General features: G+C 50.0%; 1 protein-coding gene across 1 annotated transcript; it reads left to right on the top strand.

Annotated features, from left to right (window-relative positions):
* Positions 1-7,266: 7,266 nt before the first annotated feature.
* Positions 7,267-20,241, top strand: CYC1 (cytochrome c1). Its single transcript, XM_073679976.1, has 7 exons — positions 7,267-7,422; positions 13,233-13,423; positions 13,640-13,766; positions 13,857-14,014; positions 17,522-17,682; positions 18,788-18,888; positions 19,784-20,241. The coding sequence occupies exons 1-7, from the start codon at positions 7,336-7,338 to the stop codon at positions 19,886-19,888; spliced, it is 930 nt and encodes a 309-aa protein (XP_073536077.1). The 5' UTR covers positions 7,267-7,335; the 3' UTR covers positions 19,889-20,241.
* Positions 20,242-22,595: the final 2,354 nt, after the last annotated feature.

Genomic DNA, 22,595 nt, shown 5'->3' with positions numbered 1-22,595 from the left:
TATTAAATTTTAAACATAAAACTGTGGGTCAATTATTATTCAACCCCTATGTTTAATATTTTGTGGAATAACCCTTGTTTGCAATTACAGCTAATAATCGTCTTTTATAAGACCTGATCAGGCCGGCACAGGTCTGTGGAGTTTTCTTGGCCCACTCCTCCATGCAGATCTTCTCCAAGTTATCTAGGTTCTTTGGGTGTCTCATGTGGACTTTATTCTTGAGCTCCTTCCACAAGTTTTCAATTTGGTTAAGGTCAGGAGACTGACTAGGCCACTCCAACACCTTGACTTTTTCCCTATTGAACCAGGCCTTGGTTTTCTTGGCTGTGTGCTTTGGGTCGTTGTCTTGTTGTCTTGTTGGAAGATGAAATTACGACCCATCTTAAGATCCTTGATGGAGGAGCGGAGGTTCTTGGCCAAAATCTCCAGGTAGGCCGTGCTATCCATCTTCCCATGGATGCGGACCAGATGGCCAGGCCCCTTGGCAGAGAAACAGCCCCACAGCATGATGCTGCCACCACCATGCTTGACTGTAGGGATGGTATTCTTGGGGTCGTATGCAGTGCTATCCAGTCTCCAAACGTCACGTGTGTGGTTGGCACCAAAGATCTCGATCTTGGTCTCATCAGACCATAGAACCTTGAAACAGTCTGTCTCAGAGTCCTCCAAGTGATCATGAGCAAACTGTAGACGAGCCTTGACATGACGCTTTGAAAGTAAAGGTACCTTATGGGCTCGTCTGGAACGGAGACCATTGCGGTGGAGTACGTTACTTATGGTATTGACTGAAACCAATGTCCCCACTGCCATGAGATCTTCCCGGAGCTCCTTCCTTGTTGTCCTTGGGTTAGCCTTGACTCTTCGGACAAGCCTGGCCTCGGCACGGGAGGACACTTTCAAAGGCTGTCCTGGCCATGGAAGGCTAACAGTAGTTCCATAAGCCTTCCACTTACGGATGATGCTCCCAACAGTGGGGACAGGTAGGCCCAATTCCTTGGAAAGGGTTTTGTACCCCTTGCCAGCCTTGTGACCCTCCACGATCTTGTCTCTGATGGCCTTGGAATGCTCCTTTGTCTTTCCCATGTTGACCATGTCTGAGTGCTGTTCACAAGTTTGGGGAGGGTCTTAAATAGTCAGAAAAGGCTGGCAAAAGAGATCTTTAATCCACACATGTGAAGCTCATTATTCTTGGTGCCTGAACTACTTCTTAATACTTTAGGGGGACCAAACAGAATTCTTGTGGTTTGAGGGGTTGAATAATAAATGACACTCTGAATTAACTTTTTACGTTTTAAAAAAAAATAAAAAAAAAATTTGCTGCAGTGCATTTCCCACTTCCAGGCTGATCTACAGTACAAATGTCACAATGCCAAGTTAATTCCGCATGTGTCAACCAGCTAAATCTGCAGGGGGTTGAATACTACTTGTAGGCACTGTATACAAATAATACTATAAGGATGCAAAAAGAAAGGCTGCTAAGCTGAGAGACTCATATGTCCAGCATGGACTTCATGGCTGAAGAGAAGGAAATGAACATAAAGGTTTAATATCTGTGTATGGATTGGAGGTGCAAGGGAGAGGGACCCTGACATGCGTTTCGCGTTGGCTTCTTCCTGGGGTGTGTACAGAGGAGGTGGTAGTAAGGTCCTTAAGTAGATGGTGTCACAGCTGATAGTGGTAAGTGATGGCGCTTCCGGCAGTCGGACAGGGTACCGGAAGCGTTGGGTTCGGCGTCCGACGTCACCAGTCTCCACACTATTTTACTACTAATTTATTTCAGAGTGCAAAGTACTAAATGCAATTATTAATTTGACCACTTGGTGTCCTCATTATACTGATTTATTTATGCAATAATCCTGCACCTTATATCTCCAATTCGTGGCATGATTCTTCTACATTACCTTCCTTTTATGGACAGTATTCTATATTCTATATTAACTGTGTTGTATGCAAGAGATTTACTCTGCCTTTTTATCTCCTTTTTATTATGAATTTTATTGTTTTTTTTTAACAACTTTGTTAATAAAGATTGTTTATTTTACTATCTGGGCTTTGTCCGCATCCCATCTTTTTTTGATTATCACGGTGGGACATGTATAGTTTCTACTATAAGAGCTGGTGTCACGCAGTGTGGTTCTCGTGTACTGCAGTGCATTAGACCTGCCAGTTTCTCACTGACTCTACCTGTTAGACTCGGCTTATAGCTGGATCTAACAGGCCACTGTACCCTGAGGTCATCAGATGACCTCGAGGTGCCATGGCAACTATCAGCACCCGCAACTACTTGCAGGGAGCCAATTGTGTTAAAGAGGGAGTCCTCTTCCTCTTTTAACCACTTAGATGCAGTTGTCGCAATTGACAGTGGCTTCTAAGGGGTTAATCAGCCCAGAACAGTTCCAAAACCAATAGAGACGGATACTACAAGGTGTCAGCTGTCAAGTACAGCTAACACCTGCAGCATTTTTCGCCCCTCGGGGAGTGGGTAGAGAGACGTCGTACACTTAATCCTCAATGCCTTGAAAAAGGACAGTACGGCCCCAATTCATCAATTCCTTTGCACTTGTTTTTTTTGTCTAGTTTTGGATGTTTTGTGTTTTTTTTCACCTAATTCATCATTTTAGCTGTGCCTTTTTTTTTTTTTTTTGGTCTACTTTATATGCGCTCACTTGTTCTTTTCTATTGTTTTCTGCTTTCTGGGTGGAGTTTAGCGATTCCAGATGTTTCAGCAGATTCATCGACAGCGACTTTTAAAAAAGTTTAAAAATTTGGCACAACTCCGCTTCAGTACTAACCTGAATAGATTTCATTCACATTTCTCAAAAAGTTTCATTTTTCTTGACTTTTTGCTAAAAATGTCACAAAAAAAAGTTAATGACAGGGGGAAAAAAAAGCCAATTTTCTATTTTGATCAAAATTCGTGAACCGCGTGCGCCATTTGGATGAATTTGGAGCAATAAACGTTGGCAGATACAACATGATAAAAAAAGAAAAGTGACTTAAAAAAAACAACTGCAAATGATGAATCCGGACCTGTGTCTTGTTTTTTTTTTGTTTTTTTAAATGATACTATGAAGAAAGAAAAAACAGTTGGCCAAAATATGTAAAAAAAAAAATTACATAACACAAAAACCCAATTTAAAGGAAAGATCTTTTTCTGAGGAAAGCTTCCACCTTTATGGACAATGTTGTACTTAAATGCATGTATAAAAGAATTTTGACTTTATTTACGAACTTAAAGTACAACATCTTAGCTAAACGGTAATATAAAACTTTTAGTAATCATCCGTCTACTTATGTACTGTGGAAAAAAACAAGTAATTTTTTTGGCAGAAGAATCATATCTCACATAGCTGGGATATTCTGCCACTGATGGATATTGGCGAGACGTGTCTGAAGGATGTGAGCATGGATCTCTGTGCAAGCATTGGCAGAGCTACTCGCTATCCTCGCCTCTCTCTTGCCTGACCAGCAGCACATGTTACTCGCTATCCTCGCCTCTCTTGCCTGACCAGCTGCACATGTTACTCGCTATCCTCGCCTCTCTCTTGCCTGACCAGCAGCACATGTTACTCGCTATCCTCGCCTCTCTCTTGCCTGACCAGCAGCACATGTTACTCGCTATCCTCGCCTCTCTCTTGCCTGACCAGCTGCACATGTTACTCGCTATCCTCGCCTCTCTCTTGCCTGACCAGCTGCACATGTTACTCGCTATCCTCGCCTCTCTCTTGCCTGACCAGCTGCACATGTTACTCGCTATCCTCGCCTCTCTCTTGCCTGACCAGCTGCACATGTTACTCACTATCCTCGCCTCTCTCTTGCCTGACCAGCTGCACATGTTACTCGCTATCCTCGCCTCTCTCTTGCCTGACCAGCTGCACATGTTACTCGCTATCCTCGCCTCTCTCTTGCCTGACCAGCTGCACATGGATTGTCCAGGAAGGAAGATGCAGTGGATGAACTTTTAGGTAGTTTATTGACAGTACCTTGAGAAATGACGAGGTAGAGATATCAGTGAAGATGAAGGGATGAAGTAGAAGATGGAGGATAGCGGACAGCACGGTGGCTCACTGGTTAACACTGTAGCCTTGCAGCACTGAAGGCACATCTGTAACAGTTTGTATGTTCTCCCTGTGTTTGCTTGTGTTTCCTCCAGGTTCTCCGGTTTCTTCCCACACTCCAAAGACATACTGATAGGGAATGTAGATTGTGAGCCCCAATGGGGACAGTGATGATGTCTGTAAAGCGCTGTGGAATTAATGGCGCTATATCAGTAGGTAAAATAAAGAAATGTAACAGGAGAAGCCTCTGCCCAGCTCTGAAGCATGATTCTGCCAAGATGGCGCCGACCAGAAAGAACAGGATGTGAGAAAACAGGATAGGAGGAGTTACCAAGAGAGAGAGGCATTGTGGGAAATTACAGCTACAATACATAACTATGGCCAGTAGATGGCAGCAAAGGATATCAAATACTGCCCACTGCCATAATAACAGTATACAGATACTCTGCCCATGTCCTTGTGATACCTGTAACCTCAGCAGAGGACGGGCCGGACGTCACATAGGAAGCCACCACAGCGGACGGTTACCTACCTTCCATACTTGTGGAAATACCACGAAAAACAAACTCAAAAGGGGTCCACCTGCCTAGTTAAAGGTTAGAAATGTTACCTGGCTGTGCTGACTATTGCTGGATGGAGGATGAGTTAACTGAGAGTCAGTCAGATTGCTATGAGTCGGAGGGGAAGTCTGTAACCGTTTTGTCTTTTCAAACTTGAATGTGCGAGAAAACAAAGCGCGTAAAAGCCAAACCGTGCAAAAGTTTTAATGGAAAAAAAATTTGAAAAAATACACGAGGTGGACAATCCCTTTAAGTGAATCTAATACATTTGCCGTTCTCCACTTATTTCTCCTTTGAAATATTTAAACACGATGATAAAGTCACCTGCAGTGATCATCGCCGACCACTGAGGTGAATCCGCAGCCTCCTCGCCGACCACTGAGGTGAATCCGCAGCCTCCTCGACGAGCCGTGAGGTGAATCCGCAGCCTCCTCGACGAGCCGTGAGGTGAATCCGCAGACGCCTCGACGAGCCGTGAGGTGAATCCGCAGACGCCTCGACGAGCCGTGAGGTGAATCCGCAGCCGCCTCGACGAGCCGTGAGGTGAATCCGCAGCCGCCTCGACGAGCCGTGAGGTGAATCCGCAGCCGCCTCGACGAGCCGTGAGGTGAATCCGCAGCCGCCTCGACGAGCCGTGAGGTGAATCCGCAGCCGCCTCGACGAGCCGTGAGGTGAATCCGCAGCCGCCTCGACGAGCCGTGAGGTGAATCCGCAGCCGCCTCGACGAGCCGTGAGGTGAATCCGCAGCCGCCTCGACGAGCCGTGAGGTGAATCCGCAGCCGCCTCGACGAGCCGTGAGGTGAATCCGCAGCCGCCTCGACGAGCCGTGAGGTGAATCCGCAGCCGCCTCGACGAGCCGTGAGGTGAATCCGCAGCCGCCTCGACGAGCCGTGAGGTGAATCCGCAGCCGCCTCGACGAGCCGTGAGGTGAATCCGCAGCCGCCTCGACGAGCCGTGAGGTGAATCCGCAGCCGCCTCGACGAGCCGTGAGGTGAATCCGCAGCCGCCTCGACGAGCCGTGAGGTGAATCCGCAGCCGCCTCGACGAGCCGTGAGGTGAATCCGCAGCCGCCTCGACGAGCCGTGAGGTGAATCCGCAGCCGCCTCGACGAGCCGTGAGGTGAATCCGCAGCCGCCTCGACGAGCCGTGAGGTGAATCCGCAGCCGCCTCGACGAGCCGTGAGGTGAATCCGCAGCCGCCTCGACGAGCCGTGAGGTGAATCCGCAGCCGCCTCGACGAGCCGTGAGGTGAATCCGCAGCCGCCTCGACGAGCCGTGAGGTGAATCCGCAGCCGCCTAGACGAGCCGTGAGGTGAATCCGCAGCCGCCTAAACGAGCCGTGAGGTGAATCCGCAGCCGCCTAAACGAGCCGTGAGGTGAATCCGCAGCCGCCTAGACGAGCCGTGAGGTGAATCCGCAGCCGCCTCGACGAGCCGTGAGGTGTATCCGCAGCCGCCTCGACGAGCTGTGAGGTGAAACCGCAGCCGCCGAGCCGTGAGGTGAATCCGCAGCCGCCTCGACGAGCCGTGAGGTGAATCTGCAGCCGCCTAAACGAGCCGTGAGGTGAATCCGCAGCCGCCTCGACGAGCATTGAGGTGAATCCGCAGCCGCCTCGACGAGCCGTGAGGTGAATCCGCAGCCGCCTCGACGAGCCGTGAGGTGAATCCGCAGCCGCCGAGCCGTGAGGTGAATCCGCAGCCGCCGAGCCGTGAGGTGAATCCGCAGCCGCTGAGCCGTGAGGTGAATCCGCAGCCGCCGAGCCGTGAGGTGAATCCGCAGCCGCCGAGCCGTTAGGTGAATCCGCAGCCGCCGAGCCGTTAGGTGAATCCGCAGCCGCCGAGCCGTTAGGTGAATCCGCAGCCGCCGAGCCGTTAGGTGAATCCGCAGCCGCCGAGCCGTTAGGTGAATCCGCAGCCGCCGAGCCGTGAGGTGAATCCGCAGCCGCCGAGCCGTGAGGTGAATCCGCAGCCGCCGAGCCGTTAGGTGAATCCGCAGCCGCCGCGCCGTGAGGTGAATCCGCAGCCGCCGAGCCGTTAGGTGAATCCGCAGCCGCCGAGCCGTGAGGTGAATCCGCAGCCGCCGAGCCGTGAGGTGAATCCGCAGCCGCCGAGCCGTGAGGTGAATCCGCAGCCGCCGCGCCGTGAGGTGAATCCGCAGCCGCCGCGCCGTGAGGTGAAACGGCTCTGATCTGAGCTACACTTCATATTTCAGGAACTTTGTCGCCATTTCTTACTCTCACCTAATAACTAATGTGAATTTGGCTGAATTTCCCGTCACACCCGTCATTTCCCCGGACCGCCGTCTTCATCATCGCACGTCTTCACAACTGGGGCCAAAAATAATAGTTCTACCAGCAATCACTGCGATCCGTTAACCTTGCGGTCCACAGGACTCGTGTAGTCACCGCATTTATGGGAGTTACTGTCCCGGACACACAGCTGGAGCCGGATCACGACTGATACCACAGCTGTGAGGACGACCAGGACACAAATCCGCTACAAGTTGAAGCGTTTCCCGCCGAGAATGCTCACGTGACCCTCAGCGACCCGCGCCTGCGCACAGCCAATGACACCGCGGCCATTTTGCTCCTCTCATCCTGACCCGAGTGCCGGGTGTCCTTCCAGTGACAGGGAGCTGTAAGAAGGCGACCGGAAGTGACGTCACAGCTGTCAGTGAGGGCGGGCCCTGGAGCTGTGACTTCCCTTCTAGCCGGGAAAGATGGCGGCGGCGTGTCTGGTGTTCCGGAGGTCGCTGCGGGCGGGTCAGCAGCTCGGAGGGCGAGCGGCCTGGCCTGTGTCGCCTCAGGTGAGAGGCGAGCGGGGGAGCTGATGGTGGGAGCCGGGGGTCGCACAGGGTGGCGGGCGGGGCGGAGAGCCGGTGACCGGGCGGTGAATGAAGGTCACCGGGGGAGAGAGAGAGGGAGGCCGGGCCCGGAGGCTGCGGACCTGGCTGTGTGCGAGCTCCGGGGACTCGGCCGGGAGGAGAAGGCGCAGATTATCCGGGGCCCCGAACTAATGGAAACCATCACCCCACCGCTGTCAGGACACGCTGGGAGTTGTAGTTCGGCCACTACTGTCAGATCCACTGGACTTTGCGTACACGGGGGTCCCCGATTATCAGGAATGGCAGAATGTCCCCCAAATATTTACTGCAGTCAATACAGCGATGTATTGATCACGCCTCATCCGAAAGGCTTTCTTCAAAAATACGTCGTGCCCTGTCTGTGTGGTGGGGGGTAACGTGCAGATAACTGGGGGTCTGACTGCTGGCACCCTGCCATCCTGCTATGAGGGCTCTGTGGCCCCATCCTGGGTGGAGGGGACGTGCACACTGCCTCCACTCCATTCATTGTATACGGGACTAACAAGTTCTGCACTCGTCAGTCCTGTAGGCAGTGAATGAAGCGGAGGCCGAGCGCAGCACTAGTCAGTCCTGTAGGCAGTGAATGGAGCGGAGGCCGAGCGCAGCACTCGTCAGTCCTGTAGGCAGTGAATGGAGCGGAGGCCGAGCGCAGCACTCGTCAGTCCTGTAGGCAGTGAATGGAGCGGAGGCCGAGCGCAGCACTCGTCAGTCCTGTAGGCAGTGAATGGAGCGGAGGCCGAGCGCAGCACTCGTCAGTCCTGTAGGCAGTGAATGGAGCGGCGGCCGAGCGCAGCACTCGTCAGTCCTGTAGGCAGTGAATGGAGCGGAGGCCGAGCGCAGCACTCGTCAGTCCTGTAGGCAGTGAATGGAGCGGCGGCCGAGCGCAGCACTCGTCAGTCCTGTAGGCAGTGAATGGAGCGGAGGCCGAGCGCAGCACTCGTCAGTCCTGTAGGCAGTGAATGGAGCGGAGGCCGAGCGCAGCACTCGTCAGTCCTGTAGGCAGTGAATGGAGCGGAGGCCGAGCGCAGCACTCGTCAGTCCTGTAGGCAGTGAATGAAGCGGAGGCCGAGCGCAGCACTCGTCAGTCCTGTAGGCAGTGAAGGGAGCGAAGGCCGAGCGCAGCACTCGTCAGTCCTGTAGGCAGTGAATGGAGCGGAGGCCGAGCGCAGCACTCGTCAGTCCTGTAGGCAGTGAATGGAGCGGAGGCCGAGCGCAGCACTCGTCAGTCCTGTAGGCAGTGAATGGAGCGGAGGCCGAGCGCAGCACTCGTCAGTCCTGTAGGCAGTGAATGGAGCGGAGGCCGAGCGCAGCACTCGTCAGTCCTGTAGGCAGTGAATGGAGCGGAGGCCGAGCGCAGCACTCGTCAGTCCTGTAGGCAGTGAATGGAGCGGAGGCCGAGCGCAGCACTCGTCAGTCCTGTAGGCAGTGAATGGAGCGGAGGCCGAGCGCAGCACTCGTCAGTCCTGTAGGCAGTGAATGGAGCGGAGGCCGAGCGCAGCACTCGTCAGTCCTGTAGGCAGTGAATGGAGCGGAGGCCGAGCGCAGCACTCGTCAGTCCTGTAGGCAGTGAATGGAGCGGAGGCCGGGGTTCAGAGCTCGTCAGTCCTGTAGGCAGTGAATGGAGCGGAGGCCGAGCGCAGAGCTCGTCGGTCCCGTAGGCAGTGAATGAAGCGGAGGCCGAGCGCAGCGCTCGTCGGTCCCGTAGGCAGTGAATGAAGCGGAGGCCGAGCGCAGCGCTCGTCGGTCCCGTAGGCAGTGAATGGAGCGGAGGCCGAGCGCAGCGCTCGTCGGTCCCGTAGGCAGTGAATGGAGCGGAGGCCGAGCGCAGCGCTCGTCGGTCCCGTAGGCAGTGAATGGAGCGGAGGCCGAGCGCAGCGCTCGTCGGTCCCGTAGGCAGTGAATGGAGCGGAGGCCGGGCGCAGAGCTCGTCGGTCCCGTAGGCAGTGAATGGAGCGGAGGCCGGGCGCAGAGCTCGTCGGTCCCGTAGGCAGTGAATGGAGCGGAGGCCGAGCGCAGCGCTCGTCGGTCCCGTAGGCAGTGAATGGAGCGGAGGCCGGGCGCAGCGCTCGTCGGTCCCGTAGGCAGTGAATGGGGTGGAGGCCGAGCGGGCGGGGGTGGGGCACAGCAGTTGGACCACCATAAAGCCGCAAGTTCTTTCCTATTCATAACCCAGGGGAGAAATGTGCTGATCTTTGGTGGTCCGATTGGTTGCACCCCCCACGATCCTGATATTGGGGCTTTTTTTCGCACAGTCTTGCATCAATCAAATTTGCACATGCTCGGCCTCCACTCCATCCGTTATCTATGGAGACCATTGAGTGCACGCTCAACTTTTTCCAGCAGTTCTGTAGACCAAGAATTGTGGAGGCCAAGTGCACATCTCTGCTCCGTGCATGTCTGGCCGCAAATACCTGATCAGGATCGCTGGGGATCCATGTGTCCGTGGTTGCACGGTCATGCAGAGCTCTGCACAGATTGTGACCTGGTCTTGCTTAGAGCAGTGGTTCGCATGTTGTCTGGGAAATGCCGAGCGCTGCCCTCAGCTGTCCATAAACAATGTGTGGAGCAGAGGGCGAGCCTACGCATCATGCTCCAGACCAAGCCGCAGAGCCGCGGTTTAGGTGCTGAAAGCTGGTGTAACAAACGGCAGGACTAAATACGGCTTAGCTTTTTACAATTTGCACAGGAATTTAGTACTAACACAATACGTCACAGTCCAGGGGTGGGAAGAGCCAGTCATACAGTCCTTGCCAAAAATGTTGGCACCATTGAAATTGTTCCAGAAAATGAAGTATTTCTCCCAGAAAATTATCACAATTCCCCATGTTTTGTTATACACATGTTTATTTCCTTTGTGAGTATTGGAACAACAGACAAAAAAAGGCAAATTTAACATAATTTAACACAAAACCCCCAAGTGGTCCGGACAAAATTGTTGTCACCTTTCCAAAATTGTGGGTAAACAACTGTTTCAAGTGTGTGATGCTCGTTTCAACTCACCTGTAGCAAGAAACAGGTGTGAGCAATATGGAAATTGATGTTGACTCAATCTTTTCTTTGTGTCTGTGTGTGCCACAATAAGCATGGAGAACAGAAAGAGGAGAAGAGAACGGTCTGAGGACTTGAGAACCAAAATTGTTGAACAATATCAACAATCTCAAGGCTACAAGTCCATCTCCAGAGATCTTGATGTTCCTTTGTCCACGGTACGCAACATAATCAAGAAGTTAACACCCCATGGTGCTGCAGCTAATCTCCCTGGACGTGGACAGCAGAGAGAAATTGATGAAAGGTTGTAACGCAGGATAGTCTGGATGATGGATAAGCCCCAGTCAAGGTCCAAAGAAATTCCAGCTGTCCTGTAGGCTCAGGATGCATCAATGTCAGCGAACTATGTGTCCACATGTGAATGAAATGAAACGCTGTGACAGGACATCCAAGAGGACCCCATTGCTACCAGACATAAAAAAAAGCGTGACTGCAGTTTGCCAAAATGTGCGTGAGTAACCAAAATCCTTTTGGGAAAGTGTCTTGTGGACAGATGAGACCAAGATGGAGTTTTTTGGTAAGGCCGGCGTCACACCAGCATATGGCATCAGATGCGAGATGCTAATGCTGCGAGCGGGAGCCGAGTGTCATGTCACTGTGCTGCGATGGAGACAAAGTAATTACCCCATCTCCTTCGTGGCCTGACTTGCCGTATATCAGACTGCACTGAGCTGACGTGCGAGTGCAGTCCGATGTTTCACTTGCACCCATAGACTTGTATGGGTGTGAGTGAATCGAGTCTCGCTGCAATTCGTAGCATGCTGCGATTGTTCTCTCATGCCCAATCGGCATGAGAAAATGGCTGAACTGCATGCCCCATAGAATAACACTGGGCCGAGTGCTATGGTGGAGGGTCACAGATGTTTTGGGGTTGTCTGGGGGCCTTGACTGTGTGCAAGGCATTATGAAATCTGAAGAATACCAGGGATTTTGGGTGGTAATGTAGTGCCCAGTGTTAGAAAGCTGGGTGTGCGTCCTAGTTCAAGGGTCTTCCAGCAGGACAGTGACCCCAAACATAGTTCAAGAAGCCCCCAGAAATGGATGGAAACAAAGCGCTGGAGAGTCCTGAGGTGGCAGCAATGAGTCCAGATGTAAATCCCATTGATCACCTGTGGAGAGATCTTACAATGGCTGCTGGGAGAAGACGTCTTCACATATGAGACCTGGAGGTTTCCAGCTGAGAGGTGTAAGAAGCTTGGGATGTGATTGATTGCAGTTTATTCCAAATATTAAGTAGGATGCCAACAATTTTGTCGGGCCCATTTTTGGGATTTTGTGTGAAGTTATGTCCAGTTTGCCTTTTTTTTCTGTTTGTATTGTTCCAATACACACAAAGGAGATAAGTGTGTGTGTGTGTGTGTGTGTGTGTGTGACAAAACCTGTTTTGATTGCAGTAATTTTCTGGAGAAATACTCAATTACTGGAACAATTTCCAGGGTACCAACGCTTTTGGCCGTGACTTTAGATATTAAATCCAGGCCGCTGTGCAGTCTCCGTACAAGACCCAGTGACTGATGCTTGATGACCAGTTGTAGCCGATGCCCAGTGTTATACTCAGGAGAAGCTCATATTTGCCACTTGCCCCTTTTTAAGGGGCTGTCCAATACTTCCACAAACCCTTTTGAATGTCCTTATGTGCTGAATATCTCCTGGGCTGGAGCCGCTCTGAGCGCTGTGTCCCCCCGGCTGCTGATTGTTACTGGAGTTTTGCAGCCTATTAGCACCCGGGGGGACAAACCGCTCAGAGCGAGGACCCGAATCGGTCCGGGAGGTGAGCGCTTCTATTACGGTGATTAGCATGTTGGGGACATTCAGAAGAGGTTGTCCGACACGCTGACTGCAACAGCACAACACAGTGATGCCATTGCAAACTTGTCACAGCCCACTCGCGCAGAGTTTTCTGGAGTATCGGATGCTGATTTAATGGACAGTTACTCTACAAATCACACCGGTTTATAGACGGCCGTGACCCACTTAGGCCCTTTCATCCAGATCATCTCCCATTTTGGGCAGCCGTTGAGCGTTTCCCATCATTGACAGCCGATCGTAGAGGCAATGCTCCTGCTTGTCAGTGCTGCGCTCTCCCGGGGTGAATAAACCCTTACACGACCAGTCATGTCGCCTCACACCAATGTTATCAACACTCATGTGTCCTCCTGATTGACTCGCTATAGATTGGGGCATGGGAACAGGTGGTAGAGTTGACCTGACAAATTGTGGAGAAAGGTGGTTCATCAGTGATTGAGGCCGAGAAGCTGCACGGTGTCTTGCATCAGTATTTCGTAGACAAGTAGTGACAAAGATCATCCCGCCCTCGCTGTCACCCGATAACTTTAAAACTGCGATTTGGACGTACACGTTACACGCAGCTAGCATAAACGGCTATGGGTGCAACCTGTGACCTTGGGTGTCTCTTGGTGAGATATTGGGGGTCTCACTTCTTCTTCTTTTGATGAAGGACAGACATTTTGGGACTTGATACTACTTTGTCATATTTTCCCACAGGAACCTCGGAGTGGAGTGATATGGCTGGCCTATATCTGAGCAGACTTTCACCATCCTAGACACCAAACTCCTTATGTCTATTCTGTTTTTACTCTTCCAGTCACTCAGCCGCTCAATACTTAGTTTATTTACTCCGGAGATATTGGATTAATTTACCTAATCTGACAGTCTGTTATTAACCCTTTTATCGCTCGTTGCAGGCCAACATGTCCTTCTCCTCTCTGTCCCGGGGCAGGAGATTGGCACTGTCCACCATCGGTGTCGTCGCTGCCGGAGGAGCAGGATTGATGTTTGCTCTCCACAATTCTGTTAAAGCAACAGACATGGAACTTCACGCTCCGAGCTACCCCTGGAGCCACGCCGGCTACCTGTCCTCCCTGGATCATGCCAGGTAATGCCCTGAGATGGGACTTTGTCCCTTGATGCCACTCGCACATGTGCTAATGGGGTTTTATTCGTAAGAAAACAAATACCTGAAACAGAGTAATATGGACTTTCCCAGTGCATTCTGGGACATATAGGGGGCTGGGGTGGGCGGCAGCTGCTGGCGGCGAACCTCACCATTTAGGTAACGAGGTATGACTGTTACGCTTGTTCTCTCGCTCAGCGTCCGCCGCGGCTATCAGGTGTACAAGCAGGTGTGCGCCGCCTGTCACAGTATGGACTACCTCGCCTTCAGGAACTTGGTTGGTGTTTCTCACACGGAGGCTGAAGCCAAGGCCCTCGCCGAGGAGGTGAGTGTGTGGTGAGCCGACCTCAAGGGTATTTCCTACATTCCTAACCCCAATATTGTATTTATAGAAGCCGATTTTATTATCATTTAGTTTGAGATCCTTGACGGCCCTGATGAGAACGGCGAGATGTTTACCCGTCCCGGCAAGCTGTCGGATCGTTTTCCAAAGCCGTACCCCAACCCCGAAGCAGCTAGAGCAGCCAACAATGGGGCGCTGCCCCCTGATCTCAGCTACATCGCCAACGCCAGGTACTACGAAGCCTGTACATAGTCAGACCCACCATTGGATGTCAATTTGCATTCATACTGCCTTTCTGAAGTTTTCACAGCTTACTGGACCCTAATTGTGTAGAATTGCCCTGCAGGGGGTATGTATTAGGTTGTGCCATAAATCTATAGGAAAAAGTTTTCATACAGGCAATTCAGGTTTGGTCCAAACACATGCAGTTTTTATTGCTCTCCACAGGTTGCACAGCACCAAAACAAATTCATGGACATAACTCCAGGACAAGGCTAGAGATTTAACTAAACAGAACAGACCCTGTCTACTCACACATGGTTGAGCTAGCCCCAGTTCGGTCACACAAAACAGCTATTGTCCATAACAATCACTTATACTTGCAGTTCTCTGAACACAGCATGAGCAGAGTCTTATCAGAGAAGCGATTTCTTGCTTGTCTCTCTTCAGCTCCAAGACACCTCCAGTCTGGTCGGTTTCCCTGAGCTGATGGACTAAGGAGAACAGCTAGCCTTGTTACATGCAGGCCGGCGAGGTGCACATCAAATCAAAGCCTACAGAGCTAGGATTTAACCATAGCCTACCTGGCATTGCTAAATACCCTCCCCCTCTGCCCAAATCTGAGGGCTTTGCACCATCTGCCAACCCCCCCCAGTGCCTACGAGGGGGGCCAGCTTACCAAAACTGATTGTGAGGGAGCATGGCCACATCTGTACTGCCTCCTCTGAGACTACCTTCTGGTGGGCCTCAGGAGTTCTACAGGGCTTTAAATTGACAGGAGTGTGATCTGGTAACTCCAAGACCCTTCCTCTATTGGTTGTTACCAATTTCCGGATGTATTGTCTTTGGGAAGGTGTTACATTTCCTGCTACTTTGACATCTGGAATGTTGGCTTCTAACCGGACTAACAAGCAAGGGGTTTCTAGCAGGTCCCTATCCCTCAAGGAGTTTGGTAGGTTGCCATAATATATGGGATAGGCCTTTCTTTTCCCTGGTCGGTGTACTTTATACTTGACCTCTCCCACCTTTCCTAACACCTTAGAAGGTCCCTGCCACTGGGTGAGGAACCTGTTGTCCCCTGTGGGCACTAACACAAGTAAACGATCCCCAGGCCTAAATTCTTTGACTCAAGCCAACCAATTATTCCCCTGAAATCTTCCTCTTGGTCCTTGAGGAGGCGCTCTTTTACCTGTCCCTTCACTTTGTTCCCATGACACAACAAATCATCATGCCCGGCTCCTGGGGATCCCCATTTACATTTCCCAGAGTACCTTACACTGTTAAAGGGGTATTCCCATCTCCAAGATCCTGTCCCAATATGTAGTAGGTGTAATAAAAAATATTATCAAATATCTCCAATTAGAAATGTAGTATAGTAATTTTTGATTCACTCTCTCTCTCTTTCCTCATGTGCAGGCATCGCAGGACCTTAGGTTTCTATGGTTACAACCACTAGCAACTAGCTAACTGACTTTATCAGTGGACGTAATCATGGATACCTAAGGTCATGTGATGCCTGCACATGAGAAAAGAGAGAGAGCTAATCAGAAAAAAATACTACATTATTAATAATATTATTATTTATTATTATTATTCCTACTACATATTGGGATATGATCTTGGAGATAGGAATACCCCTTTAAGTCTCCGAGATCAGCAGCCCTATAGTTGTCCTGGGCCTCCTCCAGGTCAGGGATATTGGCTTAAGGGGAGCCCTCCTCGTCCTCCTCCTCGTCTTGTCACTTGCATCCTGTTCGCCGTTGCCTGGCACACTTGGGGCTCCTCTCCAGGACGAGGAATAGTCCTTCAGGCAGGGTAGACTAAATAGCAGCGCCAGCCTACGCCGCAGTCCATTGGATCTGCGGTCAGGATACAGTTGGCTGATATATGACCCAGGGCACGGCACCTCCAACAGATAATCTTATGAGTTGTGCCCCTTGAACCCAGCTCTGACCCCTCCTGGTACCTAGGGCACCCCTCGGAGGTGATCTTGGGCCCCTTCTTTTGGGTATCCCTGACAAGTGAACTCACTCGCTGGACAACTCATGGAGTTCTCCACAACCGAATATCTGTCTACCAGGCCCAAGTCATCTGCATTCTGGAGATTTCCTTGGACAATGCTGCTTTGCACCGGCTTCAGGAGTGACTAGATAGATCAGTCCAATACCACCCTCTCCACCATCTGTGCTGGACAGCAGGTCTCGGGCTGCAGCCATTTTTGCACCAGGTGTAACAGGTCGGACATCTGGGACCGGGGAGGCTTGTCCTTATGATGGTGCCAGAGAAGCACCCATTATGCTCTGCCAGCCAGCTACTCCCTATTGTAACATAATCTCCGTCTCCAGCTCTTCATACTCCTTGGCATCCTGCAGGGCAAGGTCATAGTATGCTTTCTGCAGTTCCACCGTACGGTATGGAGCTAGGATCTCTGCCCATTACTCTAGGGACAGTTCTTCTGTCTGCCACTCTCTCAAATAGTCAGGAAAGCCTTGACATCATCTTCCTGAGTCCTCCTCTTCTCTAGGGCTTCCCGTACCGTTCACCTCAAATGGATACCTTCACTTTGGCTGGCGGGTAATTCCTTCTCCCTGGCCTGGACAGTTTCTGCCAGGAAAACCAACTGCTGCTGTTGCAACTGCTGCTGTTGCAACTGCTGCTGTTGCAACTGCTGCTGTTGCAACTGCTGCTGTTGCAACTGCTGCTGTTGCAACTGCTGCTGTTGCAACTGCTGCTGTTGCAACTGCTGCTGTTGCAACTGCTGCTGTTGCAACTGCTGCTGTTGCAACTGCTGCTCCAGTTCAAAGTGCTGGATCAGGAGTTTGTCTCCTGTTGTTGCACCTGGACTAATCGTTTAACAAGCTCCTCCAGACTGTTGGCAATGCTGTACCTGCCTGTACCAAGGACATTATATTTTTACATTGCAATCTCCTGTGCTCTCTGGGACTTCATGCCCACATTCTGAACGAATTGTAGGGATTCGTGCTCTCAGGTAGGCATTGTTTTGGTCCAAACTCGTGCAATTTTATTGCTTTCCACCGGTTTCATAGCACCAAAACAAGCTCATAAACATAAATCCTGGCCTTGTCCAAGCGCTAACTGAACAGAACGGACCCTGACTACTTACACATGACTGAGCTAGCCCCAGCTAGCAGTTGTCTATGGCAACCAGTGATACTTGAAGTTCTCTGCACACGGTGTGTACAGACTTTTCTCAGAGAGGAGTTCTGGCCTGTCTCTCTCTTTAGCTCCAAGATGCATCCAGTCTGGTCGGCTTCCCTGAGCTGGCTAAGGTGAACACCTAGCCTGTTTAAAGTGCAGAGCCCACCAGGTTCACTAATCAAAGCCTGAAGAGGTAGGATTTAACCCTAGCCTACCTTGCAGTGCTACATTGGTCAGATCTGTCCGGAACCTCGATCTATAATTGTTCACACCCTAAACCCAGGGTGTAAATACTTTATGGACGTCTTGACACGTCTGGTGGGATTCCAGACCTAATCTTTGGCTTGTTGTGTTTTCAGGCACGGAGGAGAGGATTACATCTTTTCTTTGCTCACTGGATACTGTGACCCTCCAGCCGGTGTCTCCCTGAGGGAAGGACTGTATTTCCACCCATACTTCCTGGGCCAGGCCATCGCTATGGCGCCTCCCATCTACGACGAGGTTCTGGAGTATGAAGATGGTAGGTGTGATTACTTGTAGAGTGTGGGAACTCCACACTAAGGTTTCCACTAACAGGATAACCAGCGCGATTGATGAGAAGTCGTGTTTCGCCAACGCGCTGGCTGTCTGAGGAGGTAAGTGCAAATCTGTAGCTGCTGTGATATATCTGGACTCTGGAGCTTCAGTACCCGGCTGTGGCTCCGTATCAGACGCCAGAACCGGGGACATTACATGCACATGGGTGACAAACTGATTAAGGGACCGAGAACAAAGGGGGTAATATAATCTAGCAATTGAGAATATAGACCTGGTTGACAAAGGGTGAACTTGATTGACTGGAGTCCATTTAATTTTTTTTTAATTTAGATTACGTAACTGACTTCTTCTCTAGTCCTTATTGCTAGACATCTTCCAGGCTCCTAAAATGTATTTCTTAGTTCTAAATGCCAAACTATACCCAGAAGCAGCCAAGGCACTGTGTATATACATTACATTCTTACACTCCAGAGCTGCACTCACTATTCTGCTGGTGCAGTCACTGTGCACATACATTACTGATCCTGAGTTACCTCCTGTATTATACTCCAGAGCTGCGCTCACTATTCTGCTGGTGCAGTCACTGTGTACATACATTACATTACTGATCCTGAGTTACATCCTGTATTATACTCCAGAGCTGCACTCACTATTCTGCTGGTGCAGTCACAGTGTACATACATTACATTACTGATCATGAGTTACCTCCTGTATTATACTCTAGAGCTGCACTCACTATTCTGCTGGTGCAGTCACTGTGTACATACATTACATTACTGATCCTGAGTAACATCCTGTATTATACTCTAGAGCTGCACTCACTATTCTGCTGGTGCAGTCACTGTGTACATACATTACATTACTGATCCTGAGTTACCTCCTGTATTATACTCCAGAGCTGCACTCACTATTCTGCTGGTGCAGTCACTGTGCACATACATTACATTACTGATTCTGAGTTACATCCTGTATTATACTCCAGAGCTGCGCTCATTTGTATTATATTCCATTTTATTATTTTGAGTGAATTTTCTTTACCACCTGGGGGGATTTATTGGTAACTTGTGATTCTTGTTTTTTCTATCCAGGGACCCCGGCAACAATGTCTCAAGTGGCTAAAGATGTCTGCACGTTCCTGCGATGGGCCTCGGAGCCAGAACATGATGACCGGAAGCGCATGGGCCTTAAAGTGAGTTTTGGATGTGGGATTCCTAACACACGGAGGCGATAAACCTCACAGTTCACCCAGGATTTTTATTAATGAGGGTCACCAGTACGTTGGAGTTTAACATTATAAGACTAAATATTAGCGTGCAGAGGATCGTCTGCACTGATACATTGTAACGATCCCCCAGCTGTGCGATCAGGACTTGTCCCATCTTACACAAGAGTAGAGCAGAATTACTGATGTTGAAGTGAAGACTTCTGTGGTCCGGCCGCCGAGGAGGAGCGGAGCGGACACTGGATCACCGCTCAACCCTAGACGTGCCATAAATAATATTTATTATACTTGTATAGCGCCATTAATTTCACAGCGTTTTTAAAGAAATCCACATTTCTGCCCCCATTGGGGCTCATAATCTACATTCCCTATCAGTTTGTCAATGGACTGTGGGAAGGAAACGGTGGAAACCCATGTAAGCAAGCAGAACATACAGACTCCTTGCAGATGTTGTCCTTGATGGGATTTCCATCCAGCACTGCGATGCTACATTGCTAACCTGCGTCACCGTGCTGCCTGATCAATAGATGTGGACCCCCAACTACATGAATGGGGCCCCTCTGCGCTCGTCAGCAATGAGGTTGTCTCTCATTCATCCATAGCATGCTCATGCTGACGTTTTTGGATCTCCTGTACAGTCATGTGCAGCTGCCTCTTGCTGACAGCGCTGCACGCCTGGGCCCTGTTCATGAGATTTGGGCATCCCGACGAGTCCCTGAAAAGGACTGAGGTCTATTACTTCAAACTTGACTACTGCACTATATGAAACCTGCTTTTCCCGACATCTGTAACCTTTTGAAGAATTGCTTCGGTGCTTTGCTCCAGTTGGTCTTCTCACTGTCTCCTTTTTTTTTGCCTCCAGATCGTCTTGATGTCGTCCTTCATTATCTCTGTTCTCTACTACATGAAGAGACACCGGTGGAGTGTGCTTAAGTCCAGAAAGTTGGTCTATAAACCACCAAAGTAAGCAGGATGTATGTATGTCTGGCGGACCCCCCCTCCTCATAGTCTTCGTTGGCGGCTTAAGCAGTGAGATCCGGATTACGCTGTCGTCCCTTTCCTGCCTCCTGACAGTGGAAGCTGCACTTGGGACAGAAAACTCCATTGTAATAATATTTCTTGGCTCCAGTCATCACACATTTTTGTCCTTTCTATTTTGTTTTTGGCTTATCGATCTGTTCATCGGTATCATCCACCTGAGCGGAAAAGGGACTGCGGGAGAGATCTAAACACACACAGTACTTGGTGTCCATTACCGTCCCTTCCAAGGGGAGGCTGATAAATTAAATAAAAAAAAAATATATATAAAAAATTCTTAAATCTGAATGAGAGTGATTGATCATTTACGCGAGGACTCAAATCTGCTCCGGTCGGCCTCCGAAATTCTGTGATGATCCCACAGCGTATACTAAGCGTCAGCAGCACCTGGACTTTAGTGTTGTGGCATCACCCGTAAACCTGCGCCATGGTGGCATTGCTTCTTAAGTAGAAGCTGCAGCATTAGACTTTTATGGAAGTCACATGATTGATCGCGGCGATCGCTCTGACCCGATACAAAGTCACATGATTGATCGCGGCGATCGCTCTGATCCGATACAAAGGGCTGTAACGGGCAGCGCTCGGATCTGCTGATTATTTGGCATGAAGATACAAATACTGTGTAAGGTATACAGTTTTAGGGTATCATAGCCTATTGACACGTTTCTATATGTTTTTTCAGTTATGCCTCGTTCTTGCCTTAGTAAAGTGGATAGTTTTTGCTACATATGAGAAGTCACTTTTGTGTCACAAAGGAGAAACATTGCTACCATGATAAGGAAAGCCTACAACCTGTATTTTTGGCTGCAGAATAGATCAGAATAAGAGTTGGGCTTCATAGATGTGCATCACATCTTTGCCTCTTCCCATGCAACCACTTGCTATCTATGCCTTTTGCAGTCCCAACCGATCACACTACCGATGGCTATTTCTGCATGGTGCCCCCCCCCCCCCATTAGGAAGGAGTGGACTTTCCAGTACCCAAACCTTCCATCGGCAATACGCCCCGTACCACATACAGAAGAATTATCGGCTCCAAATGCACCATAAACATTGGTGTAATGTTAGGGCGCTCGGTGTCATGGAGCATCTTCCTCTTATGACCCCGACTTTGTCAGCGACCTCAACTGAACCAGAACTTATAACACAAAGTGACCTGAACGATCTTCTTAGCGATTTGGATCTGCCCAAGAGTCCGGCTGAGCTCTTAGGTTCCCGACTACAGCAGTGGGATCTCCTAGCGGCCGATGTTCAGATTTTTGTTTAACACCTATAATAAGGTTTTTGTCCAATAAGTCTTCATGGAGGACGATCTTGTGGCAACAACAGTTTAATGGAAGCTCTGACGAGAAGTCATAATCCAGAGGAATGGAGGCTCTTCAATTCCTCCAAAATAAGCCTTGCTGCATAATGGCAATGTGCTACCTTCAATTCACGTTGGGTACGCCGACAACATGAAACAGCTGTGGAGGTATCTGAACTATGACCAACATTTGTGGCCCTGCTGTGGTGATGTAAAGGTGGTCGCCCTCTTACTTGGTCTCCAGGGTGGATTCACAATGTACTATCGCTTTCTGTGTGCGTGGGATAGTCGTGCAAGAGAATATCAGTACAATAAGAGCCTGGACTCTCCTACATTCACTTAAACTAGGAGACAGTAACAACATCCAGCCCTTGTTCACTCTCTTTCACACACTCACACTCTCGCGATTTTGTTACCACCATTGCACATCAAGTTGGGCCTAATGAAGAACTCTGTGAAGGCAATGGATAAAAATGCAAAAGCATCAAGTATCTCTGATAAATGTCCAAGGTTGAGTGAAGGAGTCTTTATTGGAGCTCAGATTCGTAAGCTTCTTCATGATGAGGATTTTCTCTGTTTTTTGCAGGGAAAAGTAAAGCCTGCATGGGTCACATTCACATTACTGGGAACTCAAGAGCAGATGACTATGAAGAGTTGATGCAAAACCTAGACGTATCATGTCCTTTAACCCCTTTCCAACCCTTGCCGTATTAGTACGCACATTTGCGTACCCCCGGTTCAGTGAGGGCTGCTGCGCTGAGCCCGCACTGAACCGAGCACATGTCAGCTGATTCTAACAGCTGACATGTGCACGCAACAGCCCCGGGTGGAATCGCGATCCACCCGCGGCTGTTAACATGTTAAATGCCGCTGTCAATCTCCGACAGCGGCATTTAACGCGCGCTTCCGGGTTGCGCGTCATAAGCCCCGTCCATCGGCGACCCTGTCACGTGATCGTGGGTCACCGATGGGTGGCCATGACAACCCTGGGTCTGCAGCAGACGCCTGTGGTTGTCATGATCTGGTCGCTATGAGCGCAACCTAGTGGTCGGCGCTCATAGCACAGGACCATTTCTGCTGCATGCAGGGGATCTGCTGGTCCCCTGTATTTAGCAGAGCCGATCGGACAACTGCTGCTTCTAGTCTCCTATGGAGACTATTGAAGCATGCAGTAAGTGAAAAAAAAAAAGTTTTTAAAAATATAAAAAAAAATATAAAAGTTTAAATCACCCCCCTTTTCGCCCCATTCAAAATAAAATATAAAAAAAAAAAAAAACCACATATACACATATTTGGTATCGCCGCGTTCAGAATCGCCCGATCTATCAATATA

This window comes from Phyllobates terribilis, unplaced genomic scaffold (assembly GCF_046119375.1).
Source record: "Phyllobates terribilis strain yellow unplaced genomic scaffold, ASM4611937v1 Scaffold_4__5_contigs__length_816908805, whole genome shotgun sequence".
Taxonomy (NCBI): domain Eukaryota; kingdom Metazoa; phylum Chordata; class Amphibia; order Anura; family Dendrobatidae; genus Phyllobates; species Phyllobates terribilis.
This window is presented reverse-complemented; position numbering and strand designations above follow the sequence as displayed.

Coding starts and splice junctions, on each gene's coding strand:
- CYC1 (XM_073679976.1), top strand. CDS start 7,336: ATGGCGGCGGCGTGTCTGGTGTTCCGGAGGTCGCTGCGGGCGGGTCAG. Junction 14,015..17,521: donor AGCTACATCGCCAACGCCAG/GTACTACGAAGC, acceptor TTGTGTTTTCAG/GCACGGAGGAGAGGATTACA. Junction 17,683..18,787: donor GGTTCTGGAGTATGAAGATG/GTAGGTGTGATT, acceptor TTTTCTATCCAG/GGACCCCGGCAACAATGTCT.